This window comes from Pelecanus crispus, chromosome 5 (assembly GCF_030463565.1).
Source record: "Pelecanus crispus isolate bPelCri1 chromosome 5, bPelCri1.pri, whole genome shotgun sequence".
In the NCBI taxonomy this organism is placed as follows: domain Eukaryota; kingdom Metazoa; phylum Chordata; class Aves; order Pelecaniformes; family Pelecanidae; genus Pelecanus; species Pelecanus crispus.
In genome coordinates, this window is record NC_134647.1 from 22,462,768 (window position 1) to 22,484,511 (window position 21,744).

General features: G+C 39.2%; 1 protein-coding gene across 1 annotated transcript; it reads left to right on the forward strand.

Annotated features, from left to right (window-relative positions):
• Window positions 1-12,222: 12,222 nt before the first annotated feature.
• B3GALT1 (beta-1,3-galactosyltransferase 1) lies at window positions 12,223-13,203 on the forward strand. Its single transcript, XM_009489765.2, has one exon. It carries the CDS (start codon window positions 12,223-12,225, stop codon window positions 13,201-13,203), a length of 981 nt encoding a protein of 326 aa, XP_009488040.1.
• The last annotated feature ends 8,541 nt before the right edge of the window (window positions 13,204-21,744 follow it).

A 21,744-nucleotide genomic window follows, 5' to 3' on the forward strand; every position in this document is an offset into this window, starting at 1 on the left:
CAGCTGCTCAGTGAGCTTGTGTTTATAAAGCTCTTGAAGGTCCACAGATGGAGAGCTAAGAGAAGCAATCTATATTTTCACACTGTATATTCATGTACCCTCTCTCTCCTTAAGGCTTGGCCTTGAATACATGGATAACTAAGGTATGATATGATTCCCCTTGGGCACAGTGACAGAACATATTTACTGTTTATTGCTTCACAAAGTTGATTTCTATCAGTAGTGCATTATATTCCTATCCAAGCAGAAGCCAACACATCCCATAGAAAAGTGGGTGATAAAAAGAGAATTTTGTCTGTTGAGCTGCATCAGAACCAAGGCAGACAGCCATCCTTGGCATCAGTGATGCTAACGGCGCAACACAAAGCAGCGCGACAGAAAGCACTGAGCAATGCTGTGCACAAGTTGCTGCATAATCTTCTCTGGACCAGCACCGTAATCACATGCTTTACCCATGCCACAGTAGAGTCTCAGTAAAAGTCAAGCTGGGAGGAGGAAGACTGCTTTCCCTGCTTTTCAACATTGAATATGCCAGAGGCCATCCTTTACACAACACTACTTTGCCTATGGTTTGCTAAATCCTTCAATATAGACAATGAGTCTACGTTTACACCTACATCAACCCACTAGGGACCACACAATTACAGGTGGAGAGGCCAGCTGGAGAGTCTCCAATTATTCTGAGAAGTCACAATTGCAATGGTTATGCTTCCCTAGTCACAATAGGAAAAAGAGAAAGCAAAATATGCTGGCAGCATAATGAGCCCACAGCCCTGTTATGTTTAGGGAAAGAAAGAAAAAGACAAACACACATGCATGCACATTAGGAAGAAGTTTGCTTAGCTATTTGCCTAGTTACCAGTCACTGCAAATACCCCTAATTAGGAAGACTCACAGACAAAAGATGTAAGAAATCGGAGTTAGTATTCCTGACTACACACACAGTTCTTCAGGATTTGAAATTTATGGTCCCTACTGAAAACTTTAGAAGGACATATGAAGAACATCTCTAATGACGTAAGTGATAAAGTGAGTTGAAACAGGAATTCAGATTTACTCTTTACCAGAATGCACTTCTTCCTGCAGCTTTATTAGATACCCGAGATTATCAGCCACATTCTGCCCAGCTGGGAGATAAGAGTTATTAACTGAGAAATTCTCATGAACTGTTCATCAATAACAGTTTGTGAGAAAACTTCCTCAATTTTTGCCTACAACAACTCTCATAGGGCTCAAGTTAAACTCTGATCTGAGCACAAATGGAAAAGCTGTTAACTGGCTGCTTTCTACAGAGACACCCAGGTTTCTTTCACTCAGACTAATAGACAATGTTCACAATTTTTGTAAAGGGAATAAAGTGGAAAAATAAAGAAACATTATTTTGGGGAAGAGGGTGGACTAAGTAGGGATAGCTGATAACCCAGAACAGGTTTACAGTTTAGCTAAGGAGGCAGCAACCCATTTATGATCCCAAACAGTATTTTTCAAACCTGTGTCTCGGCTGAGGACACAATTTGCTGCACTTTTGAAATATCTTAGAAGAATGAGGAAAAATTTACTCCTGTGGATTCACAAGGATATATATTTACCAATTTACTACAGCATGCACTCTTTTATTTGATTGATCAAACCCCCTCCATTTACTATGACCCATTTTTAAATTCTTGCCACAAGAGATATGGCCTCTTGTGTTGAGCGTATATTCTATGAATGTGTAAGTGTAACATTGTGCAATGGTCCTTTCAACTGCAAGCTTCAGAAAACTAAATGCTGACAAATTGTCTGGGGTCATGTCTGTGAAATGCTCCATATGTGCTAGCTGAAAGAGTCTGACACTACCTTGCTCTCAAATGTTAATAACTTTGCAAAAAAAAAAGTCCTCTTCTGCAGCTGAATTTTTTGTTGTTCAATCCCCAGTAAAAGTAGGTTTTTGTTTAAGTTTGAGCAAAACCCCATATACAACTTAGTGAAAAGAAAGATGCTTCCAGTCTTCGTTGTAAAGGCAATCATATATAGCAAACAGCCAGAAGTGCTGGCCCTCAGCCGGACTAAGCTGCGCTCAGGTCAGTGGGCCCGTGAGCATGTACACCAGCTGACCATTACACCGGCTCCTTAGCGGGACAGCACCACACCATGTATTTAAGGCAAGCAGCCAAGCCAATAAAATGTCATCCCAGCTCCTTTCAGTGCAAAAAGGGGGCAAACCCTACTTTTCCCAGAGGACTGTTCCTTCTCTGTAAAGTAACTTGTTCGGAAAGTGTTCAAAAAACGGGTAGATGTGGCACTTCGGGACATGGTTTAGTCTAGTCTACCCTTGATTGGTTTAGAGTAGACTTGGTAGTGTAGGTTAATGGTTGGACTGGATGATCTTAAAGGTCTTTTCCAACCTAAACGATTCTATGATTCTATGGAAGCCCAGCCAGCACTGCAGGCGCTCCGTGCTGCAGCTGGAGAGGCACTGGGGGAGCCCCCCAGGAATACCTACCAGCTGGAGGGGAGGGGGTGCAGCCAGCTGCGGGCAGCCACCGCCTGGCTCCGTTAGAGCTGCAGTGATTTGTCTCTGCCAGATTTAAGGCAATGCCATCAGAAAACCATGCCCAGAAAAATTCCTATAAACTGGGGAATCTCAATCATGATTAATCATTTACCAAAGAAAAAAGTGTGCATCTCGGAAATGTTTTTCACATATTTGAGAATAAGTCATCTGGCTGAAGTACGGGCCATATTTTCCAGGCTGAAGACAAAAGCAATTGGTTGGTTGGGGGAGGGGGTTATGTTAGAGTTCTATGAGAGACAGGTGCAATTTTGAAAGCAACAGCTTGCGTTAAATGTATCACAACTACTTTGCAAAGGGAATTAGAAACTCGAAGCTTGGCTTATAAATAGCTCACAGTGACAAATGCTTCACAACATAGCTTCACATTAATTACTGTAATGCAAACATGAAAAAAACTGAACCGCAACCTGTTCCTGGATGGAGAGAGCAAGGCTCTGGGACCTCTTCAACATGGGGAATATTTCCAGGGAAAAGAAACAAAAAAACAGGTACATGTAGCCACAGTGTCACAGCATCCAACAGTTTCCTTGGACATCTGATAATGTATAATGTTTTTTCTTAAGTACAAAAAGTTGGAGCTATGCTATTATATGATCACCTAAGCTCACTGTTTACAAAATTTTCTGGCCTCGTTGCTATGGAGGAAATGAGAAAGTAGTGTGAATTCTAGCTATTTTTTAGCCTTTTAAAAAAATCTCTCTCCAACATTCACAGGTAAAAGATATATAACAATTACAGTAAATATAGGTATCATATAGATACACCTGAGATACGGAAGAATCCCTCCAGTAACTTTCTATCAATAACACCTATGCTCTGAGGTTATAAAAATGTATTTATGCATGGCAATAATAAATGTTTCCAGCCTGAAGGGCCCCCAGTTTTGATGAGGTTAAAAGCAAAGTTCCCCAAGCATCATGACAGATACCTTAATGGGCAGGCTCAAAACTATTTTAGAACTTTTCCTAGTAAATCCGAAAGTTTTAATTGTTTGTACTTTTCCTCCAATGCCCCTGATAGCATGTGAATTATGGGAAGTAGATTCATTATCCAGTTCAATGAGTTATCATCACCACAGACACTGTGTGATTTCAGGTGTTCCAGTCTACACTTAATTGTTACTCCTCCTTTTTGTGACAAAGATTAATTGAGAATGGCAGTGCCGCTAGGGTAGGCATCTATATAATCAAGGCCATTGTCATCTATTCTTGGTGTCATAACCCAGGCCACCATTTCACAGGCATCGCTGTGAATACAAAGGAAATAGTGAAATTTAAGAAGGTTAAGGCAAGAACAGCAGTATATTTGATTTCAAACACTATTACTTGAAGGTAATTTAACCTATGGACTCTGATAATAAATTATGTAAAATCGTTTCACAAGTAATAAAGATTTTGTTAAACCATTTATAAAGGTTTTCCCCTTGAAAAAAAATTTTAAACAACTCAAAGCCTCTTTTTTTTGGTCCTAAACTTCCATTAGATACAAAATATTGTAACCAATTTGGTGATGACATGAGGTAAGGAACCTTGCTGTGAGATTTCACAATAGAGCATAGCACAATAGCTAAAGAAAATAATGGTTGTGGCTATGGTAACCCAAAGTGAAATATATTATTTGCATCAGTTTATAACCATACTGAGATGCAATTTACACGTTACTGTTGTAACAGGACATGATTGATGTAATCACAAATGACCTATCACAACATGAAGTCACAGTGTTTTTAAAAATTGTTTCTGAAAAGCATTCATGGGGGAAAATGCACAGATCTGACACTTGACATCTCCTGGGCAACTTTAAAAGGAAAAAAAAAAAAAAAAAAGGCAAAGAAAAGAAAAAAAAAAAAAGAAACAGATTGCTGCTTAAAATTATTCTGCTCTTTCAGTTTATGTTCTTCATTTCTTTTCTCTCCCCTTTAGTTAGCTCAAAGAATATGTGCTTAAAATGCCTGCTACTAAAGTCAGCAGCAAAAATCCCATTAACAGCAGCATGCACTGGCTCCAGGTAAATCACTTGCAACAGCAATATAACAAGACAGAACTGCTGATTGGCATGTCCCAAGTTCTAATATTACTTTGAGTTGAGTAAAATCTAGCTATTAACCATTTTACATTAATATCTGACCAAGCATGGCCAATTTGCTAAAACTTTAGAAACCCATCCATCCTACAGACGGTCCTCAGGGTCTGGTCTGTCCTTTCATCTCCTTCCACATGGAGTCAGCTGTGTGATACCACTGTTGTAGACTTCGGAGATGACTAGGCTGTCACAAACATACAGACTATGACCAAGAGAGTTGGTTTTTTTTTAAAAAAAAAAAAGACAAAAACAGTAAGCGGGCTACTGAAAATGTAACGTTGACACATGCCAAATGGGATTTAAGAAAACATTTCAATTCCCTATGAATACCACATTTTAGGAAATCATACTTTTTTCTGGTTAGCAAACCAGCTGTGAATGTTTTGCTCTTATGAAATACCCAAACCCAGAGAGGCGCAGCATCCTGTTTGGACAAGCTTGAATCTTGATCTATTACCACTTTGCCCTCCACCACCAGCACAGGGGGTTCTCCAAGGCCAGTTTTTTTCAGAGTAAGATTTACCAGGAGGAAAATGCAGCTACAGAAGCCCCACGTAGCCACACCTGGTGCAGACCAGGCTCCTAGTTACCACTAGGAGAGAAGGCAGCTACTCCCCAGTCATACTGAGGCCGATTGCTAGCACCTGGCTCCCTGAGGAGTGCTCTGTGAGTATGAAAAAAATCACTGAACAGTGTGTGGCCAACCTAGAGGCTCTCGAGTCTCTGTTCAGAGAAAGCAGGGAAATATTTTCTGCATAGAAAATACTTCCTGAGCTGCAAAACTTGGATGGGAATTTATAGCTACAAATCTCCTGACGTACAAACCAAGCCAGAGAGGAAGGCTGCTCAAACCAACACTGAGATCCCACCTCCGTACACTGCCAGCCAAGGAATGGTCCTTCATGCCAAGTTCACATTTCCTAACCAGTAACTTATCCCAGTCCCCTCAGTCACGGTAAACCTGACATTTGTGTTGATCCAAATATTCCAAAATATTTCTTTCAACTGTTTGATCTTCTGCAATTGAAAACTGCACTTCACAGCTTAGTCATGGTGGAAACTGTTTACCTTTTAACTTGCAAATTATTTCATTGAGAAAAAAAAAATAGGTGCATAATCCATTCTTAAGCATGAGAAAAAAGCAATGAAAATACAGTTTAATTGTTTTATGTAGGCTGTCTCAGCAGTTCTTGAAAAAGAACATAAAATCCTGTTTTTACAGAGATACATTCAATGAAAAAAATGTAAAATGGAAAATACAGAAAAGTCACTCATATGCAGATTTGTTTTCACATAGAGTAACTTTTAACTCTTAAAAGACTCCACTGTAGCTCTTTAAAAGTTAGGGAAGTCTTGGCAGCATGGGCACATTTACTGGAAGTTCTAAAACTTGCATTTTCCCTATATAAGACTTAGAAGCTTTCATAAAATTCCCTAATGCACAGTCATTCTTACTTTTCATTCATGTTAAGAGCACTTAGTAAATATTGAAAAATAATTTATAAATCCCAAATTTATTTCCAAAGATCAATTATTCAATTCAGTGATGAAATACAGCATACACCATCTACAAATCAGCATTCATGAGAAGAGAACTATTAGTATGAAAGAATCACTAGTGCAAATACTTGCTTTCACATTCAGTTACTGCCTAGGGTAAAGCCCATCATCAATATTACTGTGAACAAGGAATGATTCTCTATGTACAAATGGCATATCTTAAAACATAGCCTGATTTTCAAAAAATATTTGTCCTTGTTGCCTTTGAAGAAAAAGAAGGGAAGCCAGCCTCTCTTAACATATGACTGCTGGGACCCCCCAAAGCAGAAGAACTGATTTTTCTAAAAAAACATGGACCTGAAATTAATGCTTGTATGTTCTTTCCCTCAACCTGAGACTGTGGCTCCTATATCTATTACAGTCCTTTTCCACATATATTCTAGGAAGGAAGGTCTTCCTTTGCAGCACTGATTTGGTTTCAGGTCCATTACACGCAGGCACAGCAAAAGCATTTAGAATATTTAAGAAACCTTCAAATGAAGTTGCCAGAGAGGAGCTTGCAATCTCCTGTTAAATCACCTATGCCATCTGTCCAGAATTTCCTCAAGAAATTACTATGAAAACATACAGCCAAGAATATAACAGCATCCCCTGATTTCTTTGTAGATGTGTTCTTAATGTTCAGGATAATTATCTTCTCAACAAGACTCAGTAATAATCACAGATTTTTCCTTAGGTAATTTAAGGACTTCATAAATGGTGAAGACATTTCAGTGTCTTGGCCTATATACAGATGAGAGCCACAATCATAGAAAACTCTTACAAAAATCTCTCTTCAGGGAAAATGAGAAGAGTTTGCTACATTTACTAAATAATTTAGCAGCTGCATTCCCTCTTTTTTTTTTTTTTTTTTTTTGGGAAAGGAATAGGTACATTTTGGCAGAGATGCACAGTGTTAATTTGACTCAGTCATGCTCTGCCTAACAGGCTCCTGGGTGTCCAGATGAGCAGCTGCGGCCTCCCTTGGCTTCTTACCCGGGGTCATCCCCGGGGCTCAGCATCCTGACTGCCTCCACTCAGCACCTACATTATGCCTCAGCAGTAGATAGCGACACCATATAGATTACAACTATGGCAACACACCAGGCTTCAAGAGCTGTGGTTTCTATCCTGTGCGTCCACCGTGATCTAGTTACATTAATGCAACTGCACTTACATAGGATGGGCTTTCTTGAAAGAAAATTATCAACAACCCCTCAGCAGAGACAGCAGCATTCCAAAACACTGGCAAAATATTGCAGCTGGCAAGCAACGTTTGCTGAACTCATTTGACGTCTGCCTGAAAATTGCCCATGAACAGTTAGCAAGATTCTCAAATGTGCTCATTATCTGGAGGATTATTCTTGATGTGCAGTCAGCTCATAAAAGGTTTGCTGCAAATACTCACAGTCTCCATCAGGTCAATTACTTACAGAAGTTACACAGTACTGCTTCTGTGCTGTGACTGGGTGGCTTCTCTGGCTTGCACAGCATGAGCTGTGAATAGCACAATTAAGTGCACAACTTCAAGCCACAATATGGAAACACAACGCTAAACATTTGCTTTTTACAATTCATCTACCCTAGCAAAGCTTGAGCCTTTGATTACTAATAGTACGACAGCCAGGTCAGGGAAAGGGACAGATTAAATTAAAACATTTTTAAAAACAAGGATCCAAGAGCTTAACATTGCTGCTGCCCTACTAAAAAGCTTTTTCACCCCACAGAACAGAGAAAAAGAGACAATGCTTCCCTTTGTCTGCGCCAATGTCCCCAGACGTGACATACCATATCCCAACGGACAAAATCCAAAACTGATAGAAGCTTTCCACTCTCCCTGTGACAACCCATATCCCGTTGTTAGAGGGTCTTCAAATTTCAACATGAAATTTTCAACACAAAAAAAAAAGGTCACCCTTATAGAGACAATATACTGAATCCACTATCAGGACTAGAAACACAATATATTCATGAATTTGCTACACATTTTAATATGTGAGGCAGCTTTTGATATATGTACTATTGACTAGCTTAAATATGTTCTGAAGAACTTCTGGGCAAACTGCTAAAGGAACCACAATAACGTATGGGCATTGAAGTGCTTTCGTTTGTTATTTAGATGAAAGTAGTGACCTTAATTCACATACTTTATTTCTCCTCTTTTCCAAATGAGTAATTAACACAAAAGTTTTAATGCACTCTAATTTGAGCACATTAATTTTACACTCTGATTTCATTCCTTGTAATTCACATCCTTGATATAGAAGTCCCGCACATTGTGTGGCTGCAGAGTTTAGTTTCAGGTCACGACACACGACAAGGAAAATGTTTGCTGTCACAGACTTTGATACTGTGAATAATTTTGCAAGATACCTTCAACACAGACTAATTCTAGGAAAGTCCGAGTCATGCACTTGTTTAGGTCCTTGATGAATTAGCATCATCTTTAATAACAGAATTTGGCAACCTCTGAAATTCTTGACTGCCAAATCATCACAAAATACGTATTTCACCACTTAGTCCATGTTTCCCTGCCTAATCAAGCTATGTATTTTCTTGCTTGTGCAAGCTAAACATTATTGGAATTACTGTGCAGGAACAACGTTACCAGAAATAATCTGTAGGCATATTTGCCCTATGGCCAAAAAAATACATGACATAGCTACTTATCTAACCCCCTCCTCTGTGATCCTACAAAGAGTGAGAGAGATCAGTCCTGAAGGTGACAATAACCTCGGCTAAAACAGCAGACCAAGGATCCTCAGCAAATTTTGTTTTCTATTTGCACTATTTGCCATTTTTGTTTGTGCTATTTTCTTCCAACTCTGTTCCCCATATAGAGCAAAAAACTCAGGCAAAGCAGGAACGTGAACTTTAATCTTCACCTCACAGCAGAGTAGGAATAGCACAGACACCCATCACAGGAAAGCAAAGAGCTCCTCTCAGTCTTCCTAAAAAAAAAAAATTAAATCTAAAATTTCACTTGTCAGGAAAACTACAGCCAGTTCACTCTTAATGACTTCATCTGCACTTTGCTCAAAAATTACAACAGGGATGGTGGAAAACACTCCAAAATGAAGAACACCATATAAACTCTTATTTTTCTTTAAAAAAAGCAAAGCAAACAAACCAACTAACCCAAACCAAACACACAATAGGAAAAGATAAACTTATTTCAAGAGACAGAAATTCAAGAGCCAATATAAGAAATATTCATCCTGGACAAAGAGTTATCTGTAGATTTCATAACTGAGCAAAAAATTCCCTACAATAGCTTGAAATCTTTTTTTCAGAATGGTTGAAAGGTTTTTGTTGCTTCTAATCCTTTCAGAGCACACAAGATTGGACATCACAGCCATGACATTGCTGGACTGAAAAGCTATTTTATGTAATTTTGCAGTTTGTAAGAAGCACCGGTTACAATTTTTCTTTCCCTCAGGTATCTGCACAGTATTCATGGTACCTAATGCACCTGCCTTTATTAGAAAAGACATAGAAGAATATACACATTTAGAGAATGCAATATATATTTTTTCCTAAAACAATTAATCATATGCAGAATATTAGAAGTATTTTTGAGACCTTAATGCTGGAGTCCATTAAATACACTGACCTACATAGCTCTTGCTCTACGTCTCCAATCCACGACTGCTGTATTTCTTTATTAACACAGTTTTCTAGACCTTACACTCTTATGTTTTCCTTAGGTTATGGCATTTCCTGCTTGGTGTTTTTCCCCATGGGGGTTTACAGTGGGGGCAGTTATCGGAGATTAACAATGAAGTCAGGAAAAAAAAAACCAAAAACCAACCTACCAGGTTAGGGATGTGTTTTGCCTTTCTCAGAACCGTGTCCCAGCAACCCCACTGGGTCACAACCCCAATGGGCTGTTACAACAGGACAGATCCGCTCTCCAGACAGTACAGTAGCATGTGTGTATACATTTATCACAACTGTATTTATTTACAAGGAGGTATATGTGTGTACCAAGATCATTGTGTTCTGCAGCCCTATGGAGCAATTAAAGGCCTCACTTAAATAGACTGCTCCCAAATGTTTGCTGCTGCTGCTTGGTGGGAAAATATCACAAACCCCAGGTCCTGTGACAAGTAGCAAAGGAGATCACAGTCATGCTCTACCTCATTAAATTGCCCCAGTTATAGGGCAAAACTGATTGAAATGGATAAAGCTCTGAAACAGGCCACAAATTCGCATTTTTCTTTGTCCTTGGAGGGGAGAGGGTTCTGGGGGTTCTGGTCCTTAAATAGCTAAAAGTGCATGTAATGAAGACGAGCAGGACAGCGCTAACTATGAGAATCTATAAGGAGACTATAGTTTGCATATATTTAGCACGTCAAGACTGTTTCTCTGCTGTTTTTACACCTTAGTGTGATATAGTAACACAGGGTAAAGTCCTCTTAACTCCTACAGGGCAGTGTGCCTGGGAGGAGCCCTGTCTGCACAAACCCTGAGCAACAGACCGCCTGCCAGGGGACCCTGCCGCAGGCTCCCACCCAGGGCCACACTCTCATCTGCTTCTGGAGACAGGAAAAAGAGTCCATACATATCCAACCTGGGGGAGGCACGGGCTCCTTAAAAAGCATCTTGATGTAATCTAAGCAATGTGTCAAAGCAGTGTGGAGAAAGGACATTTGTAAGACAGGGCTTCTATCCTTTTATCTGAATCCATATATGTTTTGTTCTATCCAAAGTAAATATTAAATATTTCAAAACTCTTGTGTAAAGCTCATCTGTTGCATGCTTCTACTATCCTTTAGCTCTGAAGCAATGGCAAAACCCAGGAATGCAGGGCCTTACAGGCACTTTCCAGCTACTGGTGTGCCTTGGAGGAGTCAGCACTGATCCGGCAGGCTTAATGCAGCTTGTCTCATTCCCATGAAATGATGATAAATAGAACTGGTTCCCAGCAAACATGCTAGAAGCAAAGGAAGCTTCAGGGCTGGCACATTCCCCGGATCCAGGGAAGCCTCAAAGCTCCCCGGTGCCAGAGGCAGGACTGGCGCCGCAGCAGGGAAGGGCTGCCAGTGCAGGAAGCCCGGCCAGGTAGGCAAGTCCTCTGCGCGCCGGCCAGGGATGTGACACGGTTAATGGGCTGCCATTGTGATTTGTCTTACGTGGTATAGAAGCGATGTTGGCTCATGAAAAGTAAAGACTGGTTTGTGGGGAGACAAGAAGGAAGCCAACGAGAATAACTGAACTGTGTTAATTTATTTCTAGACTTTTATGGAGTCTACTCAGGCGCTGACCTTTACATGGGTAAGACAGCATATGTATCTCTCTTTCTCTCCTGTACCTTTACCAATCAGTCCCATTCTGTCCGATTTCCACCAAAGCATGCTCTTGTTAGCTGGGCAGACATTAGAAACATTTAGACCAAATGGATCTGTAGGTGTTCATGTGCATTCTTGCCATGTTCCATATTACATGTTCTAGGGCATGTTTTGAAAGATTGTCCAGAAAAAATGCTAGGAAACAAGAAAATGCTAGAAACCAGAAAATTATTTTCATATACCTTTAAAATTACCTAACTAGCCAACATGCTATGCATGCTTAACTTTTTTAATATATCTGATAATCTGTGAGAAATTATGAATCATAAAAGCATTACTTCAGTGTACTAGAATATAGCAGTATAACTATCTTGCATTGTGGTACCTCATGAGAAAAAAAGAAAGATATCCAAGAAATGCATTAAGACACTTAGCTTATTAATGGCCAGTCATATTTAAGCTCATTTTTCTTGCCCTAGGCTTTTATGATCTAGCAATGGAAAATTTTTCTTCATATTTTTCAGAAATAACAGAAAATTCCAAGAAATGGAAGCGGCTGCTAGTAAAAGAAGAAAAGCTGAGTATCATCAGGGTTAATAGCTCCTATTTGAGATCCATGAATGATTACAGAGTTACTTTTCTATATCGAACTTTCAAGTTTCATTAATAATATGCTGCCTCTCTGGGACATAGGTGCACTCATGGTACGAAGGCTACTTATTCATCACACGGAATAGAAGAGCTAGAGGAACAATGGCTTCAAAGGTCTCATGCTTATACATTTTGACAGTAGTTTGTTGGGCAAGCGCTCTTTGGTACTTAAGTATAACTCGCCCTACTTCTTCCTACACTGGCCACAGACAGCTCAGTAGCATATCTATAGCCAGAAAAAACGTTTCCTTTGGCAACATAAGAACTCGACCTATAAATCCACATTCCTTTGACTTTCTTATCAATGAACCCAACAAATGTGAGAAGAGTGTCCCTTTCTTGGTCATTCTTATCAGCACAACTCACAAGGAGTTTGATGCAAGGCAAGCCATTCGAGAAACGTGGGGAGACGAAAACAACTTTAAAGGAATTAAAATCGCCACGCTATTTCTTCTTGGAAAAAACACAGATCCTGTGTTAAATCAGATGGTAGAGCAAGAAAGCCAAATTTTTCATGACATTATTGTAGAGGATTTTATCGACTCTTATCATAACCTCACTCTGAAAACGTTGATGGGGATGAGGTGGGTAGCAACGTTTTGTTCAAAAGCAAAGTATGTGATGAAGACAGACAGTGATATTTTTGTAAATATGGATAATCTTATTTATAAGCTGCTCAAACCTAACACCAAGCCAAGGAGAAGGTACTTCACAGGTTATGTTATAAACGGAGGACCAATACGAGATGTTCGCAGTAAGTGGTACATGCCAAGAGATTTGTATCCCGACAGCAATTATCCACCCTTCTGTTCAGGCACCGGCTACATATTTTCAGCTGACGTAGCAGAACTGATTTACAAAACCTCCCTGCATACCAGACTTCTTCATCTTGAAGATGTGTATGTTGGACTCTGTCTTCGGAAGCTGGGCATTCACCCCTTCCAAAACAGTGGCTTCAATCACTGGAAAATGGCTTACAGCTTGTGCAGGTACCGCAGGGTGATCACAGTGCACCAGATAACACCAGAAGAAATGCACAGAATTTGGAATGACATGTCCAGCAAGAAACATCTTAGATGTTAAGATTTTTACAGATGTAAATACCTTTTTTAAAATTATGGTTTAGCATGTTTATTTTTTGACAAAGTGATCTGCTGATTTACAGGTTAAACTGTGGGATATTAACTGCGAGAGGATTTTTAATGACTGATTTTTCGTTCTCATTTTGACTACTGGTTTACAGACTTCAGGCTGTTTTCATAAGGACATTACACCAACCAAAAGGATCTAGAGTCAAATCTCAGATTTTGTATATTATCCTCTATCATGCATATCAGCTCCTGCATCTGTATGTAAAAGGACAGTAATAAACTATCATGAGCTGCTTAACAGTTCATGCCCCAGCCTCTGAGATAAGACTCGGGCCCTAAGAAATGAAGAATTACAAATATACTTTTATTCCTTTTTTGACCCCCTACAACCATCTCTATTTAGAGCTTTGTTAATAAATTGAGTGGTATACATTTGCACTGACCTTATACACTTATCTTGACATGTATATTTTATAGTACAATGCGTGCAATTCCCAAACAGCTTACTGATGATGTAATAGCAGAATTTAGACAGGTAAGAACATCAAAATCTTATAGGCCTTAGAAACAAACCCCATTTCTTTCCACCATCTAAAATAGCCCCTAAAAGATCTAATACAGTTTTAAAATGAAGTAGAATCTGTAGGTGAAATAAGACAGGAGAGGTGTATGAAAAACTATCTTAAAAATACACAATAAAAGTATGAATATCTTTTAATTTCAAAGCAAGTGCAATGTTTCTCATTAGTATCAGTGGAGCTCTTCATTAAGCATCTTGCATAGCAATATATAATTATATTGAGTGAATAAAGTGTCAATAAGCAGCACATTTTTTCAGCATCAGACAGTACACTATTTACCTAAAAAAAAGTAACACAAAAGCAGCTTTTTAAGGGTAAGCTCTACTTTTTGCTACAGTACATATATGAATGAGATTCTACCAGATTTTTAATGGTGTAGAAAAGTGGAATTTTGTCCTATAAAAGAATGCAATCAATTTCTGTTGATTGGGCAACAGAGTACATAACAGTTATGTACAACTCTCACAGCAAAATAGAGAGCTTTTAAGAATCACCTGTCAAAGAAAAACAAATTCTAGCCTTTGTTACAAATCTGCAGCTCCCAGGTTACTCATCACAGAGTGAATACTCACTGAGGTCCCACTCAAGATATCCCCAGAGCATGCAACAGAAATCAAACACAGAAGAATTTATTCACGTTTCATAATATGCTTATGTGTTTTGAATACGAATGTTAATGAAATGTCATGAAAATTATTTCCTGAAAAAGTCTTCAATAAATTCAAGCCATCTCTATTCAGCACCACCGCCTTCTAACAAAGAGCTAAAATATAACATGCTCAGTTAATAAGTTGGAATGAAGAATTCACAGACAGGTTACAAAGATATAAAACTCACCAAATGTATTATTAGTTGTAGATTACTCGCACCATCCACAGCACACACAAAAGTCTCATTCATTTCAGCTGGCGTTACGTGTAACATATGAAAAACTGTTAAGTCTGTACGTTATTCAGGATGTCTATAAAGTTGTCAGAAATCAACTGAACAAGAATTTAAAGGAAAACTCTGACCTGATTTTGCCATAGGTGTACATAGCACTTTACAACAATAACAGAGGAATGAAGATGCTACCCCAAAAGGTTTGCAGTTTCATAACAAATTGTTAGTCTTATTCACAGATGCAGCGCTATCATTTTGAAAGGAACTACTTGTAAATAAGGTAAAGTGTACCTGGCCTTCAAGCCACAAGCAGTAGCAGTTGTCTCAAACAAATCTACTTCAGATCTAAAGGTAAAGCTACGCAACACGTAGCCCAGGATTTACTGCTAATCAACAAGAGCTTGTGCATCCGTCGTAAATGAAAATTGGTAATTTTATATAAAAATACTGAATTTCTTGCAGCATAATTAAGATTTATCCTTCCCAAGTTGACCTACTCCTTGTTGAAGTTTCTCTTGCTTCCTGTCAAACTCAGAACTCTAGCTGAACAAGGTCTAACTAAATATGTAGATGAATATTTAACACATACTCACACACACTGATTGGGTGAAGTCCAGCTTTCCTTACCCAAGCCCCAAAACACGCAGTTTAGGAAGGAAAATGAGGGTGGACTTGTTCCCCAGCCCTCAGGTAAATCAGAGAGCACAGATGCCGTCCTACCAGGAACACACTTTGTAAAAATTTTAACCCACAGGTTGCAATCACTTCTGCTACCCCTCTGCACTGCACAGTAATTTAGGGTTTCTGAATCCACAGCCTAATGGATTTGGTGGCCTTGGTTCTCCTGCTGACACTTCTGTGGCCTTTGGTTAGTAACCAAGAGGACAGCAGGGCTTCCCAATCCAGATACCTCAGGGCTCAAGTAGCATGGTAGCCTTGAATTTCTCCTCGAGTAGACTGCAAGTACAAGTAGACTACCTTAATGATTGGAAAGTACACTTGAAAATAGTATCTGAAAAAATGTATTTCCTGGCATTTATGAATAGATAGATCTTCAATGGAAATGTAAACGTTCATCTTGGAACTGATGTACATATTTCTAAAGCATTTTCTTCTGTATTCAGCTGTACATACGTGTAGAGTCTGCTTGCTACGTAGTATTCTGTTATGCATGGAGCTGAGTTAGGCATTATACTTGTCCAGTGTTTCAAGAGCCTTAAGCATGTGTGCCCTAACTTTTGAATGTACAAGTTTGTTTTTTTTCTTTTATCGTCAAGTGAATTTAAAAGAACACAACAAAAGCCTAATTTTCTACTTCTATTAATTTTCTGATACTAGACTTCACTAGATTGTTACACTTATGTAACAGATGTATTATTTTCTCTTTGCTCAGAAATTGCAGTATTGCAAGCTGGAGCTAGAAAGGGAGCGATACATCAACTCATAGGGACAGATTACTGTCCCTTCCACCCAGTAGTATTTGTGCCACATGGGGTACTGTTAACAAACAAGTGTTTACATTGGGCTTCCTTTAATCAAAAGAAATATTTATGTTACTTAAAGGTAATTTTGTTTCACTAGGCATGGGACAAATGACAACTTCATTAAGACATGCTGGCTTCTAGTCACTTCAAAAGTGTGACTACAGTCACATTTTGATTCCAAAACATACATGAACAAAGCACATGGAGCAAAGAAGCTAGGGGGGAAATACCTCTCTTTAGGAGGAGTTTTTCACAACAGCAATTTTTTGCTAAAACTGTGAGAGTATTTAAAACAGAAGTCTCAAGGTTCATTTTCCATCTTTGCTAATAATAATGTTAAGTATCAATTTTGATTCTTTATTGGGATTTTTTCTTTGTCTTTATAATGTAGATGGCAATTTGTAAATGAAGACTGTAATTAACTAGAAAAGCTTGTCAACAGTAACCGAACTTTAGGTGTATCATTATATATGACTGGCTGTACTTATGTATTTATTTGTCTAAATTGTATATATTGTTTTATCTATAGTGTCTGTAGGAGTGCGTTCTTTTAGATTAAAGTATTATTTACAGTTTTGTGGGATTGCCAGCAAAGCTGCTAATCAAGATACTATTTTTTTGTATCAATGTCAAATAATAAAAAAATTAAGAACAAAGTCAAATGAAAACTTGAAGGTATCCTGCACAGTTTTCTTCTTCACTTCTTTCTGGAAATGTAAATGGTATTATCTGAAAACACAATATCAGCGAATAGGCTTCATTTGTCATAAGGAAGAATATTGTGCTGTAAAAGCAGATTTTTAAAAAGTAATTGGAAAAAATAAACACAACAAAAATGTTACTTTTATTCATTATTTGTGCAACAACTTCATCAAGCTGATGTCCACACTGATCAGGCATACTAATTCATTTGACTCCAAAGACTTCATCTTAAAGCAGCCATAGCAATATCTGACAAATTAGCAGATGGGTTCATCATCTGCTTTGCCCTATTCAGCTGCTTTGGCATCCCCAGCTAAGGAGACCAAAGTTTGGCAGTTCTAAGGTGGCAAAGCCGGCCGAGTCCCTTGGCTGTGCAACACGATTCTTCCGCTACCTCCATGGTACCTTAATGCATATGCTTGAAGTCATCAAAAGCTATATGCAGGAGAAAAAGAGAGAGCACGAATGTCCCAAACCCCACATCTCATAAAACCTCAATAAAGTCACTTTGAAGTTGCTGTGTGACCGCCAGGAGGGTGACCCATACAGAGGGAAGGGGTCCTCCCCTGGCCTCTTAGACTGACATGCTGACCCTGACAGAACCTTTTGCTTCCCCAAGCCCTGCAAAAGCACCAGGAAATAAATGAAGAAGCACAATCTGAATACACCCAGATTATCCAGTTAGTCTCATGCAGTGTTCGTCTCCCAGTACAAATACATGAAGATGCTGTTTTGTCCAGTAGGAGGGCCTGGGCAACCTTAAAGTCTTCATGTCAAAATAAAAACATAAACCACAATAATATAAAAGCAGGACAGAGTCCCTTTTATTTTAAGAACTAGTCAGAATAATTCCTATCTCTCCATTCTCCCCTTTGCATTTTCCTATGTAGAACAAAATATCTAGCCTCTTTAACTACTGGTTTCAGAGCTCAGTAACCCAAACTCAATGAAACTGATGGGCAAATAACACACACCCCTGAGAAGAAACATAGCTTTTGCAAACCAAAGTGTATTGTCTTTGGGTCACCTGTTTCAGAAGCAGCTGAAGCCTGCTACAGAATCCTTAGGAACTCCGGGAGTGCCTGCAGCAACCTTACAAATCATAACAAGATGCTTTAAAAAAACTAAGAGTTTCACATACAGTAAAACGCCCTCCAATCATTTTCATTTTTCTTTCATTTTCACCATAGCAGCCTGAGTCTAATTGCAACATTTACATGGTGTTTAATTAATATACAGCTTGGAGATACATAGATATTAGCACTAGTAGGGTGGATTTCATGTAGCTTGATTATCTTAATTACAAGCATTCTATTTTCTCATTTACTTAATTGATTGTCATAGATTTTCAAAGAAATTTGCACTGCCCTAAGTGAAAACAATATGTAAAAAAACCTTCTTAAAACAGCTGAAGCTGACCTATTCAAGCAGCAATGTGCCAGAAAATGAGATCTGTATGACATAAAACATTGTACTGAATAACATCTGCTTACTTTTCTCTTGTTAAAAATAGGAATTTATGAAATGGAAGAAGAGGAGTCATCTGGGGGAAGAAAAAAAAAAAAAAAGAATATGCCTTATTGATTCAACTGCACCTGTAATAGAGTTGTCTGAAGTATCTCCTCTGATGACATGCCTAACACAGGAAAAAAGATCCATTTTTCTGCTAGGTCTTCGCATTAGCTGACTCTACATTATATCTCTGCCTCACCCAATAGAGCTAAGGAAAGCAAGAGGCGATTTATTCGTCATGCAAGATTTATCTTTGAGCATTTATTCTGCAAAGGCAGTGTTACATATCAAGCTGTGCAGAATTATGTGCAATGGTTTTGTGATGCAGACAGCTTTTGAGGGAAACAAATACCCTGAACTTGAGGTGTGCTGGGTAACACCTACCATATCTGCAGCTAAGTCAAGACTATCAAGAACAATTCCAATCCCTATGTCCCTTTTTCTTTTAGGAGTCCCTTTCTCTGGCCTATTTTCTAGCATGATCTCTTTCCTCAAAGAGAAAGCACACCTCTCAAGCACCTTAGTATAGCAGTAAAAGCAAGGGGGAAGGAGAGAGCACCCTACAGTATCATTAGGGAAGTGCTAGCAGGCCCAGAGTACAAAATTATTTAGCATAACATCCATCCTCTTTTGGCAATAAAGATAGTAGCCATATAAGCAAGATAAGCCACAGCCAGAGCCTGGACTCATCCATCCCGATACACCAGCCATTGGGCTTTAAGTGCATCATGCTCAGATTACGTATCGATTCTTGCTTACTGCAAGACATTTATAGGAACATCTTAAAAGAAAAGTGGTGCCAAAGTGTAGCAAAAGTAGAAAGGGATAAAACATTTTGAAACATTCTACAATTTTTTATTATTTATTCAACTTCATTAAAATCCCTCCTCAGAAAGAATCTTCTATTGCGAGAAATGTCAACAGTTATCCATCATCCATCAGATCTTATTCTCATACAGACTCAGGGGCAATGAAGTAAAACATTGGTCTCCATTATCTGCCATACTGCAGACTGCATTTGGATTCAGCTGCGTGAGGCAAATCAGATTTGATTCTAGTCACAAGCACCATCAGCTTCAATGGGATTTATGCCTGTTTACAAAGGGCTGAATTTCATTCTCTGTGTCCGGCTTGGGTCTTGCTCTTACTCACAGTGAAATCAACTGGGATATTCATCAAGGTTTCTGGGGAAGAACAGTGTATTCCAGGTGGTACTTCACTCACCAGAAACTTCAACTCTTATCAAATGCAAGCAGGAAGACAAAGCAAGTAGCGATCTCTCCGATATCCCATGAAGCCTACTCCTTATGAAAACAAAGTAGAACATGAGACCTACAGGTTTGTACCTTGTGCAATGAAAGCAGGCATATAACACTAACTCTTGACAGGAGAGCGCTCTGTGCCGAGTTATCCATCACCTGGCTCTGTGCCAGTTCATGAACATGTTATATTCTGCTCATAAAAGGTCTGTTTGGCAGCACTAACAAATACATGCCACTGGCAAGACCAAGAGCCCCACAGGGCCATACCTACTTCTTGCAAGTGGTCCTTTTTCATTCCCTACACAGCTTTTATTTTTGTAGTCATTGCATTGGAGAAAAAAATGGTGGTACAATGATGCCTTTCCTAAGCTTCATTCATCTGGAAGAATCCCAGCATTCTAACTGAGGATAATTTTCTTTCCCCTTGATAATGAGACAAGTATAGATGGTCTTTTCAAGTTGGAATCATCAGGACTTGCTGGTGTCCCTGCAGTTCCTGTCCTCCATTCAACAGACGAGTCACTACACTCAAAGCTTTTGGTGTGGACCCCTTCTGGCTCTAGTCTCTTACCTTAAAGAAACACTAAACCTCCTCCCTTTTCCCTGTGCTCAGCTAGCTCTTCATTTGGTGTAGTTCCAGCACCCAAAGAGCTCCCCATCCGCACTCACATGCCCTCGCTGTCACCACCATCTGACACAGTAGACTCCAGCCATCAGCAGGTCCTTCAGCTGCGGCTTAGCCCTCACATTCTTCTTCCCTATCTCTCCTCCATCTGCCAGCACGCCCTGGAAAGCTGTCACCTGCCTCCTTGCCTACTACTCTTTTTTCTGCTTGCAGGACCCTCTACTTCTCTCCATTATTAGTTTCTTACAAAACTGAGACTTGTACATGGTTTGCCAATCCCAGCTTAAACCCTCTACCATAAGATAGGATGGACACCTTGACTTTCCACCACATCCTTCTCCTGCCTCTCTTTTCCCCACTTCAGCTTTTTGTTTGATTTACAAAAATCTCTTTACCTTCACTCCATTCTTCTGCACTTTTAATCTGCTTCAATCTGGTACATTTCCCTGTTGTTTCCATCACTCTTTCCATTTTCCTAATGTGTTTTTACATAGCACAGCATCCTCCCACATCTAATGTATCCATCCAAACCAGCCACAGAGATAAGAACACAGGGTTTTATGAAGAGATGGTCTCTACCTGAAGGGTTTACAGTCCTACACCATCCAACACCTGGCAAAGTGAATTCAGTGAGTTTCAGAGGACAAGTAGCCCTTGAAGTAGTACCTTCAAGAACCTTTTCTTTGGTATTGCCTGGTCTAGTTTTAGGTATATGGAAACACCAGGTCCATCATCTTTCATCTTGCCTGCAGAGATCATTGCACAGCCTAACAGATCTTGCTATCACACACTTGCTTTATTTGTTTTTTTTTTCCTTTTTCCTTTTACCTTCCCTCAGATAACCTTGCATAATTCATCAGAATTCAAACCAGCATTTTTTCACATTTCATTTTAACTTCCATTTAATCAAGTATACCTTATTCCATAATTTCAACATTTTAATCCTTTTATCTGCTTCTACTCCCTATGTTGCATCCACTTTCCTCCTATCTTTCTAATAGACATCTGGCACTGAATCAAGTGCATTTGCATGAAGGCTGAGCACAGCGGTACTTTTCTCTGTCCCTGTTTTTTTGAGGTATCAATGACTGCATTACTGGATTAGTTTCACCAGACAGGACAGCTTGTCTTGTATTATCACATTTAAAGCAGAAAATTAACTTTTGCTAGCACCTGGAACAGACAGCAAGTCTACAGGGCTAGAGTAGCTATCGACATGGCAGGTGTCAACATACACGTTATTTTTAAAAAGTACCTAGTTAATGAACTTTCTTTAAATAGAACACCATTTCCCCTCACAAAGGCCACAAAAAGGTCCAGATCATTCAGGATCAAGTCACTTAGGTGTACTGAGGCTTTGTCTTATGTTTGCCATCACTTTTGAACCACTTATTTAGCTTCCAGTTTCATCAAGTTTTGGTTGCAGGATGGCTTATGAAACAAAAGTATTGCTGCCTCTGAGGAGCGGCATCCTGTACGGATGAG